General features: G+C 42.0%; 1 protein-coding gene across 1 annotated transcript in view; it reads left to right on the top strand.

Moving 5' to 3' along the window:
• The window catches only part of SEL1L3 (SEL1L family member 3), a 684,155-nt gene that overhangs the window by 117,150 nt on the left and 549,580 nt on the right, over positions 1–17,425 (top strand). The window contains exon 3 of the mRNA XM_078678371.1: positions 886–1,012. Within this exon, the coding sequence (XP_078534497.1) occupies positions 886–1,012 (127 nt within the window). The remainder of the gene's footprint in view (positions 1–885; positions 1,013–17,425) is intronic.

The raw sequence follows: 17,425 nt of genomic DNA on the forward strand, positions 1-17,425 counted from the left end.
TCCTGCGGTTGGAAGCAGGTGAGGTGGGTATCTTGTAACCACAGGTTTAAATTACTACATTTTAATTTCCTTCACAGTGCTTATGTGACCCCTAGATAGTTAAACAGGATAGGCCTCCTGAGGGTTGCTAGCTGTGCGCGATGTGGTGAGTTGGGGGCCTCTTTTCTACACTTAGCCTGAGTCTGCCCTGAGATTCAGGATTTCTGTAGGGCTGTGGTGCCATCCATTGTGAGAGCTACAGGCTTGAAGTTCTCCCTCGACCCGCTGCCTTGCCTCTTGGGAGTGGTGACATAGCCCAAGGGCTGCAAAACCCCTTATAAGATTGCCCAGTGGCATTGCTATTAGCGAAGAGAAGAACAGCCATTGGGTGGGTGGTTGACAGGCTGGTGCAATTGAATTCATGGCTCAGGGAACCTGTGAATGGGGAGCTTTGGAGGAGACCCATGAGCACCTTACCCATGCAGATGAGAAACCCAAAGATGAAATCTTGACCTGGAGGACGGTGACACCAAGTTGGGGGGAGGGCTTGGACACTGATTCGTGAGATACTTCTTTAGATTTTCATGCCTTGTATAGAACGTGACAGCCAAGTGTGTTCATGTATACTCCACTGTATCACTGAGTAATTGAGCGATGGCTTGGATTCATCATTCTGTTATCTTAAATGCACGTTGTTATGCCCCCAAAGACCTGCATTTTATTGTATTGCACAGATAATTTTGGTATGGACTGGATGGAAGGGAGCAATAGTCCTATATTGCAATGTACTCTGTATTATTTGCACTGCTTGTTTCTTTTCTTTGGTTTTTGTTCTGTTGTATGAGAAAATGAATAAAACAGTTTAAATATTTTTTTTGTATTTTACTTTTCTTTTTTTTTTAACAGACACCATTCAGATCCTTAATTTTACATATGCATCTAGCGGAGGGCATCATGGTATCATAAAAAAAATTGAGAAGTTTCAGAACCGAGAACTTGAAGCAAGGAGACAGCAGCTGAGCGTTTATCCTATGTAAGCAAAAGATTACGTTTTTGTTTTGAAGAAAACATCTCTTTAATATTATGTATTGATATAGTTGACTCAAGGCTGCTTCCTTTAGAGGCTTATTTCTGAGGACCTGATTATGCATCTGTCAGAATTTCGTGTGGGGATTCCCAGGGCCCAGAATTTCTGATTCTGCACAAAGGCATAATGAAATGTGAGGGACCCCCCTACAAAGAACATGGAGAGAGCCCTCCTCCCCCACCAAGTCAGGAGCTCTTAGGCCAGAGGCCCGCCACCCGCGGTGCATTTTTGCGAGCAGAGTTTCAAAAGGGAAAACTGGGACAGGTCAAATATAGAAGTAGGACTAAAAGATGCTAATGAAAATGAAAGAGACTCACAAGAAAGAGTGCGGGCGCGCACACATATACCCCGATTCACAACAGTGAACTTAAAATTTGTATAAGTTTACTCTTTTTTGTTATCGCAAACTATTTAAAAGTAACTTTACGATTGCGGACACTTCGTGGTCAGTGTGGCTAACTCTGTGCAAAAATAGATAGTACAGGCCCATATTTTTTTGTGGGGAGTTCTCCACCCCAACTGCGAAATCTAAGTTAATATTAAAAAGTCTATTTGTGAATACCGAAAAAGAGTACATTTACACAAAAGTGTAAGTTTACCTTTGTGAATTGGGCCCAGGGTATGATACAGTAACTTGCAAACACTCTTAAAACTGAAGATTACAGGTAAAAAAAAAATCCATACTAAAGCTCTGTTAATGTTACAGATGCATCAGAAAAGATATATTGAAACTACTTTTACTTATAAAGGTACCTTGATATGTATTGTGATCCTGGTGTATCCAGCATAATGATGACCAGCACAGACTCTTTCTTAAGGTTTTAGACTTTTGTTCATTTGAACTGTTAATTTACAGGAAGACTCCAGTTTGAAAGCTCAATCTATGGCAGCCTGGCATGACCTCCTCCATATCCACCATTCCCTTTTCTTCTCTTCTCTGGGAGTATGAATGGGGACCCAGCTGACCTGCTGTGACCTTGGGTATGGTAACTGGTGGTCTTGTAAAGCCTCCAATACTTTGGGGTGAAGTTAGCCCTATAAAGCTTCAAAAAAATAAAATAATATTTAGGATGTTTTGGACTTGATGCTGCTACTAACTCAGCATCAACTCAACCTTCTTCTAGAAAACCGGGACATGTATTTAAAAGTGTAAAAAGCGTGGGGACACTGGGACAGAGCACCAACAACCGAGATATCTGGTCACCCTGCTGAGGGGTGCCCTGGAGCTAAAGGTCACCCCCGGGAGCTGCGGGCCGCTGATTGAGCTCCAAATTTCATAGTCTGAGGTTGTCCATGGAATGGGAAATAACCCCATGATCGCAGAATAATTGAATGCATTATCAGGTCCAGAAGTTGTGGACCCCATACTTTTAGGCTAAGAGACACTTGCCTGTGGAATTCCAACTGGAGTTATTGTGCTAAGTGAAATTCTGTCACCTGTAAGTAGGAACTTAATCTCTTTAGTGTCCTCATGGTAAATATATTAAGGAGGTGTTTTTCATCCATCTGTTGAGGGTCAGATGTGAGGTCAGCAGGAAAGGTATTTTCACCCTTTTTAGGGCAAGCCTAGTCAGCGCTTGCACTGTCTCTTCAAGACATGTTGTATTCTATTTTGTTGGCTGTTTTCATTTGTCAGTGTCCTTTAAAAACCCTTATTTCTAAGTGGGCATATTTCCTATTAGTCCCTCCTGTTTATTCTGTATTAGTTCCCTCTCATGGAGCAAATCCCCATTTCTAGTAGGCTTCCATTTGTCCCATCTTAGTTACTGGCTCAGGGACTTTTTTCTTTACGCTTCAGATAGCATTTCTCCAGAGTGGTTGTGTTTTGACTAGCTACAAGCTTTTCTGTAAACAGGGCTATAAATTGTGGTCTGATCCCTGACATCAAAGTGAGAGGATTCTGTGATACTCCACCATTTAGCATCAAGTGAGGCAGCAAGAGGTCCGAGCACCCGCTCAGCCTCGGTTCACTTTCCATCACAGCGCTGCTCTCATTTCAACTTGTTTGTTTGAATAACTGGATCTGTGCAACACAGTAAGTGGCGATGCTGGAGCGCAGACTGCCTCCCAGGCCGAGCGAGAGTCCTATTATCTTTAGCATGTCAGGGCTCCCTCCCCTGCTCTTCATGCACAATAGCACATTAACCTAGAGCCACTTTGAATCTGCTATAAATATAACAAGCATTGGCATAGCCAATAGGTCTCGCCTTTGGGACCTTATAAGTATTTAATTATGGAGCGCAAAATCCTTGGTGCAACATCGACTGTTGCATGGCTAAACACTTATAATGTCACAAAGGCGAGACCTATTGCTATGCCAATGCTTGTTTTTTGAGAGGTGAGTAGACCAGTTGGGACTGGGGAGCTTGTGGAACCTACCAATATAAGACCATCAGGAATTTCCACCTCTCCACTCTTTGATAGGACAACCTGAAAGTAGTCAGACCTCACCATTATAACTTCTGTTTTGTTCATCTCGACCTTAGGCAAAATTTAAAAAAAATCTATAAAAACCTTAAAACCACATCATATGTTCCATTACTTCCGACCTCAATAGCTTGTTTAATTAAAGCCTGAGGCAACCTAACTTCAGTGGCCAGCACAGTGCAACCAACATCTACACCACATGCGTTAAACATACATAGTATTCGATCAAAATAGGCCCAACACTTTGTCAAGCTTATAATTTTCATATACAGCATGTTTCTTCAATCACGTACATCACAACCAAGAACGAACTGTGCTGTTCCTCAAATAAATACACTGACTACCAACCGTTGAAAATGTATCAACGTATAGATAAAGACAATGTTTACAGTTGTTTTTAAATTACAAATAGTAAAACGAGACTCGTAAAAGACAGAAATAAATAATGTCACCTTGCGGTGAATATACATTAAACCGTGAAAGGAAAATGGTTATTTTTCAGAATCCCGTCTCTCGAAGCCCCTGCAGAGCAAGACGTGTGTAAAGTTGTTTCAGCTGCACACGTCTACCTCCCAGCGCCAAACCAAGATCGGCGGGAAAACATGGGATCACTCTTCCCTCTCCACAATGGATGGAGCGACATCGATCTGATCAAGATTCAAAATATACATATTTCTACATGGCCTGATGGGTGTCCCACTCTCGTAGCCAAGCAAGACTAGAAGCCTCATTGGATTTTTCATAACCCCCTGAGGCATGAGCCCAGCCTTGGCCTCTGCAGAGAGGACGAACAAATACATGTACTTTCCACCGTCTCCTTTGGACTGTACTGTTAGGAATGTATGATGCTAGGAAACCAACAGACCTGCCAGAAAAGCTCTTACAGGGTTTATCAATCAATCACTGCATTTATAAAGCGCAACAGCTACCTCAGCGGAGGTGTCCGGGTATACTTGAGGAATCCCGGAAACCCATGAATCAGAACTAGTATGAACATGGTCATTTTATAATGAGTGTCTGTGCTACTCTAATATATGTCATCTGTGGTATTATTATCACCGTAGTCATGGATGTCTCAGCAAAATTAATATTTTTAGCTTGACTGCAGTATAAACACCAAATATTGTTTGTCACACACCCCTAATCGATTGATAGAGGAAACTGCCTGTCTGCCTTATTTAATTTCTTATGCTACCTTGCTGCCCCTCCATACCCGCTGGAGAACTACTGGTCTTTACTATAGTTTCCTCATTGGCACCAAATCCCTTAGCATAATTCGCCCCACATTTCTGTGGCGCTGGGACAACATATTGAGTGATTTACAACAGTCATCTGAACACATTGCTTTCTTCTGAAGTGTTAGTGCATGTTACATTTGTAACTCCATGAGCCCTAGCAAGGTCATTCTGCAGGTAACGTTCACCTCCCAGCTGCTAAAGATAAACAGTGCAGAAGTGGAAAGATCCCCTTCAAGGTTATCTGAGCGTAACCGAATACAGGTGGCAGTGTGCACACACTAAATTCATAGCCTGCTGATTCTGCTCATTCGAATCAAGAAAACGTGTTAAACAAACACACTGCACTCCAAAACTCAAATACACTTTTAATATGTATCAAGGCCTGTAACGTATATTAACGTCATCAAATGCCCATATAGGGCTAATTTAAAACTTAATCTGAGCTACTTGAGCGGATACAGCCTAACAGATCCTACTCTCCACTCCAGAAAGTGCAGAGGGTGCAGATTTAGCATGGTGTCTGCAAAGAGGGTCACAGGTGGGAGAGAGTCACAGTTTGGACTCAAAAGCCCCTGCTAGATCTCACAAAGGCCCTTAAGAGTTGGGTTACAATGTATTGCTTTTGTCTTTCTGGGCAGACCAGATGTAGTTTGTTACTGGTTAATAAATGTGGCAATTGATTATGTGAATTCTATGATGCTCTTTGTCTCACCACTTTAATTATATCTGTTTGCTTATAGTCTGTGCTTTTGCTATGTGTATAGTTGTAGGATTGCTGCTATTAAGGTCTGGGGATATATTCATTTCTATAAACATATTTACTGTTTACATATTGGTGTTTACGGGGGTGGTGCGTTTAGCATTTTTCTTGTTTATATTTTATTTGTGTGCTTTGAAGCTGATGCAGTGTTTGCATTGCATTGGCCTCCACAAATAATGAGTCAAGCAAACAAACAAACACACAAGTAAAGTCAATAAAGTTTTACCATGTGCTACTTCGAAGCTGTTGGAGCAGTATGAGAGGCCACCATTGCTGCAGACTCTGGATTGCACCTTGTCCCACAAGGTGCCAGCTGAACATTGGCGAGCCCGGCCCCATGAGACCAGGGTCCAGGGAGGTGGGCAGGAAAGCTGGCTTTGCTGTTTGCTGTCTGACGATTTTGTGCCTTCCAATACAGATAATGTGCTCATCCTTGGCTTTTTTGGGGGGTGGGGGCATGGACATCTTCAGTGCTGCTGCACTCCGCAAAGGATCTCCCTCTGCTTTTTTCTGATTTAATCATGACATGAGGGTGACACACTTGAAATATGTTTATCCTGTTACTGTGACAGATCATCCATCATCTACACACTATCATATGAACTTTTGAGTTGTTGAAAGTGACATCACTGCTCGCTTCCATGAACCCAATTTCCCAAGACCCCTGGAATCTTGTCCCACTGTGATTATCTAGATCTGAAGTTGTATTACATGGTGGAAAAAACTCAACTGGTTTGTAATTTCCATTTCCATTTTAATACATCTAGCCCTGCATGTATAATGGGGAGAAAGGAGAACTTGAAGTACAGAATGCATACAAAAAGAACCAAACCTAGGTGAACCTTACACACAATTTCTTGCTGATTGCGATTCCTCTAGTGAAAGTGCATGATTTTGTCCCACAGATCTAACACATTAATTTAGAAAAAAACTATGGTAGAGGTGTTCACACCGTCTGTTCCCAAGTTCAGAACAGCTAATGGGAAATATTCCCATAGACCAACTATGTCGACATCCTTGGACACAAGTAAGCCGAGACTTGTACTGAGATTTGAATTTGTTTTAATGTTTGATACAGGTCAAATGCTGAGAGAAAGACTGTACTAATACCTTAGCATGCCTGAAATTAGCAATATCTTGTATCTGAATGTTATGTCTTTAGGTAACTGTGGAATAGTGATGTCAAAGTCTCAACATTTTCCATCATAAAATGACAAAACTTTACAAGCTTCACAAAGTATGCGAACTTTTCAATGGTTTAATAAAAAAATAGTGAAAACAAAATCCTGATTCAGTAATGCAAAAACACTTCCCAATCCAATTAGTAACAAAATAGACAAATTCAACTGACAGCTGCTAAAGAATAGCTTCCATAATATTTCATGCTATTGATAATGACGGTTACTCTAATGTGAGCTCTGGAACATGGGCCTCAAAGTGCACAGCAAGATTAAAACAGCATCTTGATGATCCTGATTTTCAAAGATTTATAAGTAACTGTGGGGTAAATTTAATACAAGATACTTGTTTATATTTGCAGTTAAGGATTGAAATGAAAGGCATGACCCTCCAGTGCCGGTCCCTGTGGCGACTTATATTAACGTATTTTCCCAGTACGGGAGCAGTCGGCCATTAACTCATTGTAAACAAGTCTCAGCACCTACTTGTAGCCGCTGTGCTTTGATGTGAATACAACACTCTAGAACAGGGATTCCAACCTCTTCTGTAATAAGAGCTACTTATGTTCAATGAAACTCATCAAGGGCTACTAATATTATTATTAGTGTTGTAATAGTGGACACATCAGACAAGAATACACTAGTGGCCAACAAACACACGATTGTCAATGATCACCTTAGTGCATCAGCCTCTACATGGGTACTACATACCAGCCATAGCTGCAATACCTTTGGCACCAAGGTAATAACATTTGTAAAAAGGCTTCACCATACCATGATTTATCACTCAAATATCAGCTTTACATATATTGTGGAAACAGACATTTTTCTCCAAATTTCAGCTTATGAGTTCTGAACATCAACACATTTTCTTGTTAACTATACAGTCTGAATTTGGTTATACGTATATGAATTCAACCAAGTAAAAGCTTCTAATTTAGTAGTCTGGGCAGCACAGGGGAGAGCCATTTACAGGTGCCTGGAGAGCTACCAGTAGCTCACAAGCTATTTGTTGGAGAAGCCCGTTCTAAAACATTCCCACATATGTGAGTAATAAAGGCAAAAGGAAATTGTCTTTAGTAGCCTGCAAGGATCCACTATGTTTATAACTTCGATCCTTTGTTTATCTTATCAGTTTTCCTAAACACTAGCAGCCCAGTCACAACAGTCACTGGCTTCAGTGTAGGTTGCCACAGTTAAAACAGTCTCTATGTCTGCTTCTATTTTTAGGCTGCGGTTGTTTCCTATTTCAAAGCTAATCACAAGTTTGCATTTTTATAACTGGCTTGAAGTCAAGTGCAGCACAACAGCTTCAGTCATATTTCTATATGCCAACGAGTTGATTATGACATCACATAATTTCTCCATAGCTTGAAATGGTTCTTTAAGTCTCTGCTAGACTTTTACCCATTTAATATTATTTCGTATTAAAATTTGAAATGTGATTTTCTCTTTAAAATCAGGTACAACCTGAAGGCAAGTAATGATTTTTTATTAAATATATGCTTTATTATTCAGCACTTATAATACTTATAAGAATGCAATTAAAGCCTACCACAAACTAGTTCAAAAGACTAAAGCCTCATTCTATGCCAACTTGATTACGTCGAGCCCCATCCCCTCTAAAACTATTTTTTCTCTTTTGAAAGATATGATAAAATCCCCGGCAAGAACTAACAATACCATATCCACTAACATGCAATGCGAATAACTGGCAAGGCAATTCTTCAATAAGGTAGAATGAATCTACAGTGCACTCAACATGAGGCTGGGAGCCTCCAAATCTTGGGCGATCTCTACTTCAACAGTCCTCCCTCACTCTCCAAGATCTGCCACCCATGTCTCTTAAGGACCTGGAGTTCCTGGCAGCTAAGGTCAAATCAGGTTCTCCTGAAGATCCTATAAAAACGGACATCTTTAGGAAATTTGATGATTGTCTTTTGATTGAGGGCAGGGAACTGATCAATATATCGCTCCTGTTGGCAGAGATTCCTAAATCATGGAAGCACACAAAGGTCATTCCATTGCTGAAAAAGAGCGCAATAGATACATCTCTGCTGGAGAATTTTTGGCCAATCTCTCTGCTTCCATATTTGGCTAAGATCATGGAGTCCCATGTTAACATTACCCTGACCAAATACTTGGAAGCTAATTAGATTTTAGACAGATCACAAAATGGTTTCCGGCTCAGACATAGTACGGAATCTGCTCTTTTGGTTGTCACAGAGCAGCTGTGGGACACGTTAGATGAGGGCAACACTTCGGCAGTGATTTCACTTGATCTCTGTGCGGCCTCTGACACGGTCTCCCATAAGATTTTGCTTCAACGGCTATGGGAGATCGGGGTCAAAGGCAAGGCCCAGGCCTGGTTTGCGTCTTTTCTATCTAAGCGCTCCTTTCAGGTCTATGCCCCTCCCTACTTCTCCAGCATCTACCCCTCAGCTGTGGTGTTCCCAGGGCTCTACCTTGAGCCCCACGTTGTTTAACATGTATGTCTGCCCACTGGCCCTCTTGGCCAAAGCTCGGAACATTAATATGGTATCTTATGCTGATGATATCCAGTTAGTATTTACCTTTTCCAACAATCCGGATCAGGACCAACTGAAATTCCGTGAAGATGTCCTGGCCATCGCGGATTGGATGGCGGGCAACTATTTACAACGCAACTCCTCCAAGACTGAGGTGCTCTTGGTGTGCCATGATACCTATAAATGGGACTACCAATGGTGGCCCACGGCTCTGGGTACACCTCCCCAATTGAAAATTGCAGTCAAGAACCTAGGGGTCCTGATGGATAATGGCCTTTCATTTGAGCTTCTCGCTAAAAAAGTGGCAGGTACATGCTTTGGCCTCTTACGCGGCCTAAAACCCATTCTGGGGTTCTTTGATGCATCTATACGCCAAACAATTGTTCGATCTGTAGTTCAGTCATGCCTAGACTATTGTAATGGGCTCCTACATGGCATGAATAAAACTGTAATTAGAAGACTCCAGCGGGCACAGAATGCTTTGGCACGCATCCTATTTGCCCTACCAAAGTACTGTCACACCGCCAATCTTCTCTGGCGTCTTCATTGGCTGCCAATTGAACAGAGAGCTCAGTTTAAAACTATCTGCATCACATATAAGATCTTAGATGGCCAGGGTTCCCAAATTCTGTAGGGGCTTTGCACTTCATACGTTCCATCATGAGCACTACGCTCCGCTGACCTGCAGCTGGCTTGCACTCCTCGTGTATGCAAGAATAGAGTTGGGGGGCGCTATTTCAAGGCTCTGGCCCCTGCCCTATGGAATTCCATGGAGCACACAAGATCATTGGGCATTTAGGAAATTGATTAAGACCTGGCTTTTTTCTTCCAACTAGCCCTAATTTCTCTGGCCACTTGACTGCTAGCGCTGGGACAGCCATGCGCTATATAAATGCGTTTAACATAACATAGCATAACACTTGCATCTCTGTTAACAAACAATGAAGTATTATATACGAACTGTCCTCTGTGTTTGAAATAATCTGAATGTTTGCCAGCTGTATCTCCTCTGTGCTGCCCAGACTACTAAATTAGAAGCTTTTACTTGGTTGAATTCATATACGTATAACCAAATTTAGACTTTATAGTTGACACGAAAATGTGTTGATTTTCAGAACTCATGAGCTGAAATTTGGAGAAAAATGGCTACCTTTTCACAATATATATTTATGTTATTACCTTTGTGTTAAAGGCATTGCATCTATGGCTGGTATGTAGTACCCATGTAGAGGCTGATGCACTGAGGTGATCATTGATAATCCGGAGTTTGTTGGCCACTAGTGTAATCTTGTCTGATGTGGCCACTATTACAACACTAATATTATTATTAGTAGCGCTTGATGAGTTTCATTGAACATAAGTAGCTCTTATTACAGAATCAGTTGGAATCCCTGTTCTAGAATGTTGCATTCACATCAACGCACAGTGGCTACAAGTAGGTGCTGAGACTTGTTCACAATAAGTTAATGGTGGTCTGCTCCCGTACTGGGAAAATACGTTAATATAAGTCGCCACAGAGACTGACTCTGGAGTTTCATGCCTTTCATTTCAATCCTTAACTGCAAATATAAACAAGTATCCTGTATTAAAACTGCCCCACAGTTATTTATACATCTTTAAAAATAAGGATCATCAAGATGCTGTTTTAATCTTGCTGTGCAATTTCAAAATCTTGATTCCAGCCTGTATTTGCTTTTTTTGCAAACTCCACTAGATGTTGTTTCACAAAAACTCGAAATAATAGCTGGTTGGTTAAGTCCATTTCACCACATCCAAGTTTAGTGAAAATCCATTCAGCAGTTTTTTAAGTAGACGTGTCAATATTTTCCCTATGGGAATTACATTTTGAAATTACATTTGGATTCCCTTCACTTTTGCCCCCTTGATTTATTGTCTCAAAATGTACTTCCCTGCAATCACTGGCATCTAAGAGTTCTATTTTCTTTTCCCCTTTTTCTTGATGGTCCTTCAACAGATCCGGGAAGATACTTCCCATGTCCAACCGGCCAATGACTACCCTAGTCTCCAGTGGGTTTTACTCGAAGGGGAGGCTGTGGTTCTGCTATAGCTTCTTGGTAGACTGCAAGAGCATATCTTATTTGCAAGCGTTTAGAAAATTGTGACTTGTGTAAGTCAAATTCTGATTGTAACATCAATAATTATTTCGTATGTGGACCGTGGCGTGCATCTCCTAATTTGTAGATGCAAATAAGGTTCCATTTTCAAAACCAGTCTGTTGTGTACTATGCTTTACCCATACCCCACATCCTCTGGCCCTTGGATGCAGTGGGGAGCTTTGAGCCAGCGATATATTACCACTTCAATCATAACCAGGAGGGTCCTTGGGATGGAGATCATCTACAACACTCCAGCCGGGCCTGTTTTATTGTTTGTCTGAGATTCAAGTTTAAATGCTGCATCCGCCTCCCCTCTTTTATTTAATGTCCGAGATTTAAGTTTAAATGTGTGGTCATATAAGGGCATGTTCATCATCTCCATTCCGCCCTTGTATACCAATTGTGTGAATTGATCAAATGTGTTCTTTGGGTTCAGCGTACAGTTGCTCATACATTTTTCAAATCATCTCTGGTGCATTTCAAACACAACATTCTGTAATACATTCAGGAGTTCAGGCAATGTCATAATTTTAAATAAGGTGTTTCCCTTCTCTTCCATATATCTTTGGAGACTTTCTGTTTGTGAGGTAAGAGTCAGGTCCCAAGAAAGGTTGGAATCTATGGCTGTGTATATGCCAAGATATATTAAACTAAATGTTTGGAGTTTTAATCTGGATTGCCAATTGGTAATCTCAGGGTGTTTTCTTACCAGGAATAACAAGCATTTGCAAAGCAATAGGTCTCACATTTACTCAAGCTTAAGCTATTGGCATTGTAAATGACAATGCATTTTATATATGTTTAAAAAACCAAAACATGACTTTAAAGCATTGTCATTTACAAGGCCAATAGCTTAAGCTCACGTAAATGCGAGACCTATTGCAAATGGTAGGCATCCAGACAATGGGAGGGATAACGAAGGAGCCACGCCAACGGCAGGGGGGCACAGACAATGGAGGGGAAGGAGGGATTGTAAAGAAAGCACCAAAGCATGTGGTGCTTGCAGTAAGAGAAACTGGATAAAAAAAATGGGGCTCACAGTCTAAATAACATGGACTGCGTAACAACTGAAGTAAAGGGGCCAGTCGCATTGGGATGGTGACAAATGAAGAGGAGACGGTACTAAAGAGGGATTAACAAGCCTATTTGCGAATCAGAAGCCGGTATTTAGGACAGACAATGACACAAGTCAATGGTAAATATGGGTAGAGAGTGGGCGGGACTTCTATTCCCTACACTACAGCAGATCGCCAGAGCAGCGCATGCGCGCTGGCTTCTGCTCGACCTAGAAAAGTAATTGACGGAATACAAATGTGCAAATGCCAAAATAGCTAAAATTGGGAGGCTCGGGTAGTCTGCAGAAAAAAATAAACAAAAATGACCGTCAGCAAACAGTGTGGGAGCAGGAATATCATCAGTGTCATATACTTGTTATCCAGCCAATCTGGTATGTTAGTTATTTTTTATCTGAATAAATCACTTAAACAATTATCATTCTTCAATATTTTGTGTTAACTTAGGAGTCTTCGAGTCGTTCTGAAATTATATCTAGGCAACGGGCGCCAGGCAATGGGGCGTAACTTGTAGGCTACTTTTGTTAGGTTTTAGACCTGGCAATCACTATTTCCGCCACAAGAGATTTGCCAAAGATAACACAACGTATCTAAGCTTGACGCCAAACATTAATTTCCCAAGTCTCGATCACATAGAAGACAGTCCTAGGATGAAACAATGCGAAACATAAATTGAGGATACTGCCAGAGCGTACCAACTCTGGAACTGGTGAACCAGGTTTAGGCTTTGACACCGACCCATCCTTCTGTGAATCTATACATATCACGTAATTAACCCGGGCCTAGAAAATATGAATGTGACCTTATGTAATGTAACCCGCACTCCTGTAATACGCTCCAGTTTCTTCGAGTCCAGTTCATGCTGTATAAAAATAAGCACACTGGGAGTACTCTTACCTTGTGGTCCTCTGTACCTTCCTCCACGGGCACCGCGGTGTCCTCCCGGTGTTCCCAGAAGTCTTGGCACACCAGGCACAGGGCCTGCTGGTCCTGTTCGCAGTAGAACCTTACCGGTTCGTTGTGTTTAGTGCAGCAGCCAACCTGCAGCCGCTCCAGCTGCTCTACGAGTTTGGACATGTTAGCGAAATGTTGGTTCGGCTGCAGTTTCTTCCAGCGGGACACCCTGCAGCACTGCGGGCACGGTAAGTTGCACTGCAGTCCCCGCCAGGTCCAGTTGATGCACGACCGGCAGAAACTTTGGCCGCATTTTACCGACACTGGGTTTCGGAAGGGGTCCAGATGGCAGACTGGACAGGCAGGCTCCTCCTCCAGGCTATGCAAGGGGTCTGGGATGGCGGCAGAAGCCATGGCAAATAGAACTCCTCCACTGTCGGCTCAAGCGAAACTGTGAGCCACACACGGTTGGCTCTACCGCCATCCGAGTGTAAACAAGAACACGAGTGAGAACCGCAGGTGAACCACAGACTACCCACTATCCATGACCAATGCAGTGACCATCTTTGGAATCATTCTCTTTAGGAAGAAAATCTAAAGAACACCTCGTCAATTAGCTTGCTACCTTTGTAGTACATAAAAGAAAGAGAGTAATAGATGGGATGTAAATAAGAAGTTATTCTTCTAAAGTATGCATCGTAAATATTGTTACATACTATGCATTGTAAATATTGTTAGATACACGTCTGAAGTAATTGCTATTTTAAATGAGAAAACCCTAGTAGAATTGAGAAAACATTAAATTATTTTTCGATTAGGATAATGGGAGGGAGGGGAGGGTAGGGTGGGTGGGAAAGGAGGCACGGACAATGGGAGGGCGGGATTATAACGAAGGTACCTAGAGGGAGGGATGGATGTAAAGAAGGTGCAGAGAGGGAAGACGCATGTAAAGAAAGCATGTTATGCCTGCTGTAAGAGAAACTAGATAAACAAAACAGTGCTCACAGTGTATATAACACCTACCATGTAACATCTTAAGTAAAAGGGCCAGTCGCCATAGGAGGTGACAAATGAAGAGGAGGTGGTACTAAGGAGGAACTAACAAGCCTATTTTCAAATCAGAAGCCAGCATTTAGGACAGACAATGACACAAGACAATGGCAAATATGGGCAGGGCTTTTAATTGCTACTCCACCACAACAAGTCTCGCACAGCAGCGCATGCGCACTGGCTCAGGCTCGACCTAAAAAGGGCTTTTCACAATTAACTCTTAGACCAGAGGGCTCTTTCCGAGATATACATAGTTAAGTTATCCTAATACTATTAATTAGATATTCACCAAAATAATAATAATCATTTACTTCTCTCCACAAGTTATCAAACCATGGCCCAGATAAGGAAAAAAGCCCATTTTGCATGCGCACAAAATAACAAAATGAATTTGCACATCATTAAAATGTGCAGCGGGCACACAAAAAATGTTTCATGCATAAATTTCCCGCCGTTCAAAATTTACTCAGGAATGTACTGCAAGATGTTTCTGACCCAGATGTAAATGCATCCCTCAAACACAGAGGGATGACTTCATCTCTCAACCTGGACCGTAACACGTTTTCTCTGGGAAAAGGCCCGCTGGTTGTTCCACTGCTACTAGGGGTTGGGCAGAATGGCAACCTGACACCAATCTCTCCCTTGAAAAGGAATGTGGCACCCTGAGCCATACACTGAGGTGACAAAGGCCCCAGAGGCGCCGGAGGCAGCATGAAACTTCTAACTGGTTCTATGAGGAATTAAAAATTGTCAAACTAAAAACGCGTCAGGCAGAACGGAAGTGGCAGAGAAGTTATACTCCATCAGAAAGGAAGAAGTATGCTGAAGCACTCACGGAATACAAAGCCGCCATAGTGGAGGCAAAAAAGGCCTACTATTCTTCGTGGGTGCTTAACTCTAATAACAAGTCCAGTGATATTTTTAAAATCGTCAGAAAACTCTCTAGTCCTGACCGAATTACCTTGGCTATCACACCTTCCCAGGCTCTGTGTGATGAGCTGAACACATTCCTCGTGGAAAAAATTAAGATCATTCAGAACTCCATTTGCACAGGTCATTTGGAATGAAAATCCTATAAATCATATGAAAATCCTATTACGATGACTAAATTCCAAAAGATCACCCCTGATCGATTGGAGGAACTCAAGAATAAGGTGCAGTCTGGTTCCCCCAATGACCTCTGTCCTGTCAGGATACACAAAGAACTCTATCCCACTTCCCAACCACCTTCCTTTCCCTTTTAAATACTTCTTTGGAGCAAGGGGTAGTCCCACTCGCCTTCAAAGAGGCAGTGTTAGTGCCATTGCAAAAAAAGGCGGGAGTAGATCCTAGCGTTCTGAGTAACTGTAGGCCTATTTCACTCCTTCCCTACCTAGCCAAACTGTTGGAGGCACATGTGGCAAAACTCCTATGCGCCTTCATTGAAGACTCCAACTTTTTGGTCTCCAATCAGGCAGGGTTCAGACCAAAGCACTCTACAGAATCAGTTATTATAAGTGTCATGGACGACCTGAAGGAAGGCGCAGACAGGGGGTGCACCCAGGCCTTTTAGACCTGTCTGCGGCCTTCGACACTGTGGACCTCTCTATATTAGTGGATAGATTAGCAGCGGCAGGTCTGAGGGGCACTGCTCTGGCATGGATGCTCTAATTTCTAAAGGAGCGTTCCCAGTCCCTCAGACTGGCACCCTTCAGGTCCTCCCGGGTGAATACCACTTGTGGGGTACCTCAAGGTTCTTCTCTTTCACCGCATCTGTTTAATGTACACATCTGTCCCCTGATTTATGCTCTTCAAGAGAGAGGAGAGAAGGTATACAATTATGCAGATGATATGCAGCTGATCTTCCCACTTGATGGTACAAATGACTCCAAGGACGCATTTCAACATACTATGCTCTTTATCAAGGAATGGATGACCCATAACTATCTCAAGTTAAATTCAGATAAGACAGAGATAATTATCGCAAACAATAGAATACAACAGTGGACACCAGCACATTGGCCTGCTGCTTTGGGTATTCCCCCTACACCCAAAAAGTCAGTAAAAAGCCTGGGAATTAAGATAAATTCTGATCTTTCCATGCAGGATCAGATCAGCTTGGTCTCATCTGCCTGTATGTACCAACTGAGGATATTCAAGAAAATTAGGACATTTTTCTCTAAGGAGGCTAGCATAACCATCTTGCTTGCACTAATAATGACCCGGTTGGATTACGCAAACTCCATATATTTAGGACTTCCTGTTGGTCAAATTCATAGGTTACAGCTCATTCAAAATCAAGCAGCTAGGCTGGTTTTCCAGCAACCGAGACAGTGCCACACTTAACCATTAATGAAGCAGCTTCATTAGCTCCCTGTGATTCAGCGGTCTATGTTTAAAACCGGTTGTATGATTTTTAATGCACTCCATGACTCAGGACCCAAGTTCATATGCGCCAAGATTGCAAGATACATGCCCACATGGAATCTCAGATCAGCGACAATTAATATGTTGACTGTTCCAAGATTTAAACTTAAGAGAATGGGTGTTCGCGTTTCTCGGTATTAGGTTCCACCTTGTGGAATTCCTTTCCAATCGAAATTAGACTAACCTCAGAATATTCTAGCTTCAGGAAAAGACTCAAAACATGGTTAATCACTCAAGTTTATTGTTAGAGCCTGAAGGATAGCTCAAGTCTCCCCTCAGCGCCATGAGACCGTTGGTATACGAGCGCTTTATAAGTTCCATAAACATAAACAAACATAACAAAATCAAGGCGAAAGCCCACGAGACCTCAAAGCCATAAACGGTGTACACCAACATGGATTAACCACAAAAGGCTGTGGTAACTCATGGTGTCTTAGTAGGCATGAAAGTGAGTCTCTGGTTGGTAGAAATTCTCTACGCAAAATATCATTAGAAGTATAGCAGGAGTACTTTCCACTTCTCTGCAGAGCTCTGAAATAGAGGAGGGGAGGGATCAGTGTGGGACAGGACACCAATCATTTACTGTTTTTACGACTTGAGTGTTGTAGTATAAAATTACTTTTACACCATAAATTAGGAAGATAAATGTAATTCACTTCATTAATGTGCACAGGTTCTTTAAGAACAG

Source organism: Lissotriton helveticus, chromosome 2_2, assembly GCF_964261635.1.
Source record: "Lissotriton helveticus chromosome 2_2, aLisHel1.1, whole genome shotgun sequence".
In the NCBI taxonomy this organism is placed as follows: Eukaryota; Metazoa; Chordata; class Amphibia; order Caudata; family Salamandridae; genus Lissotriton; species Lissotriton helveticus.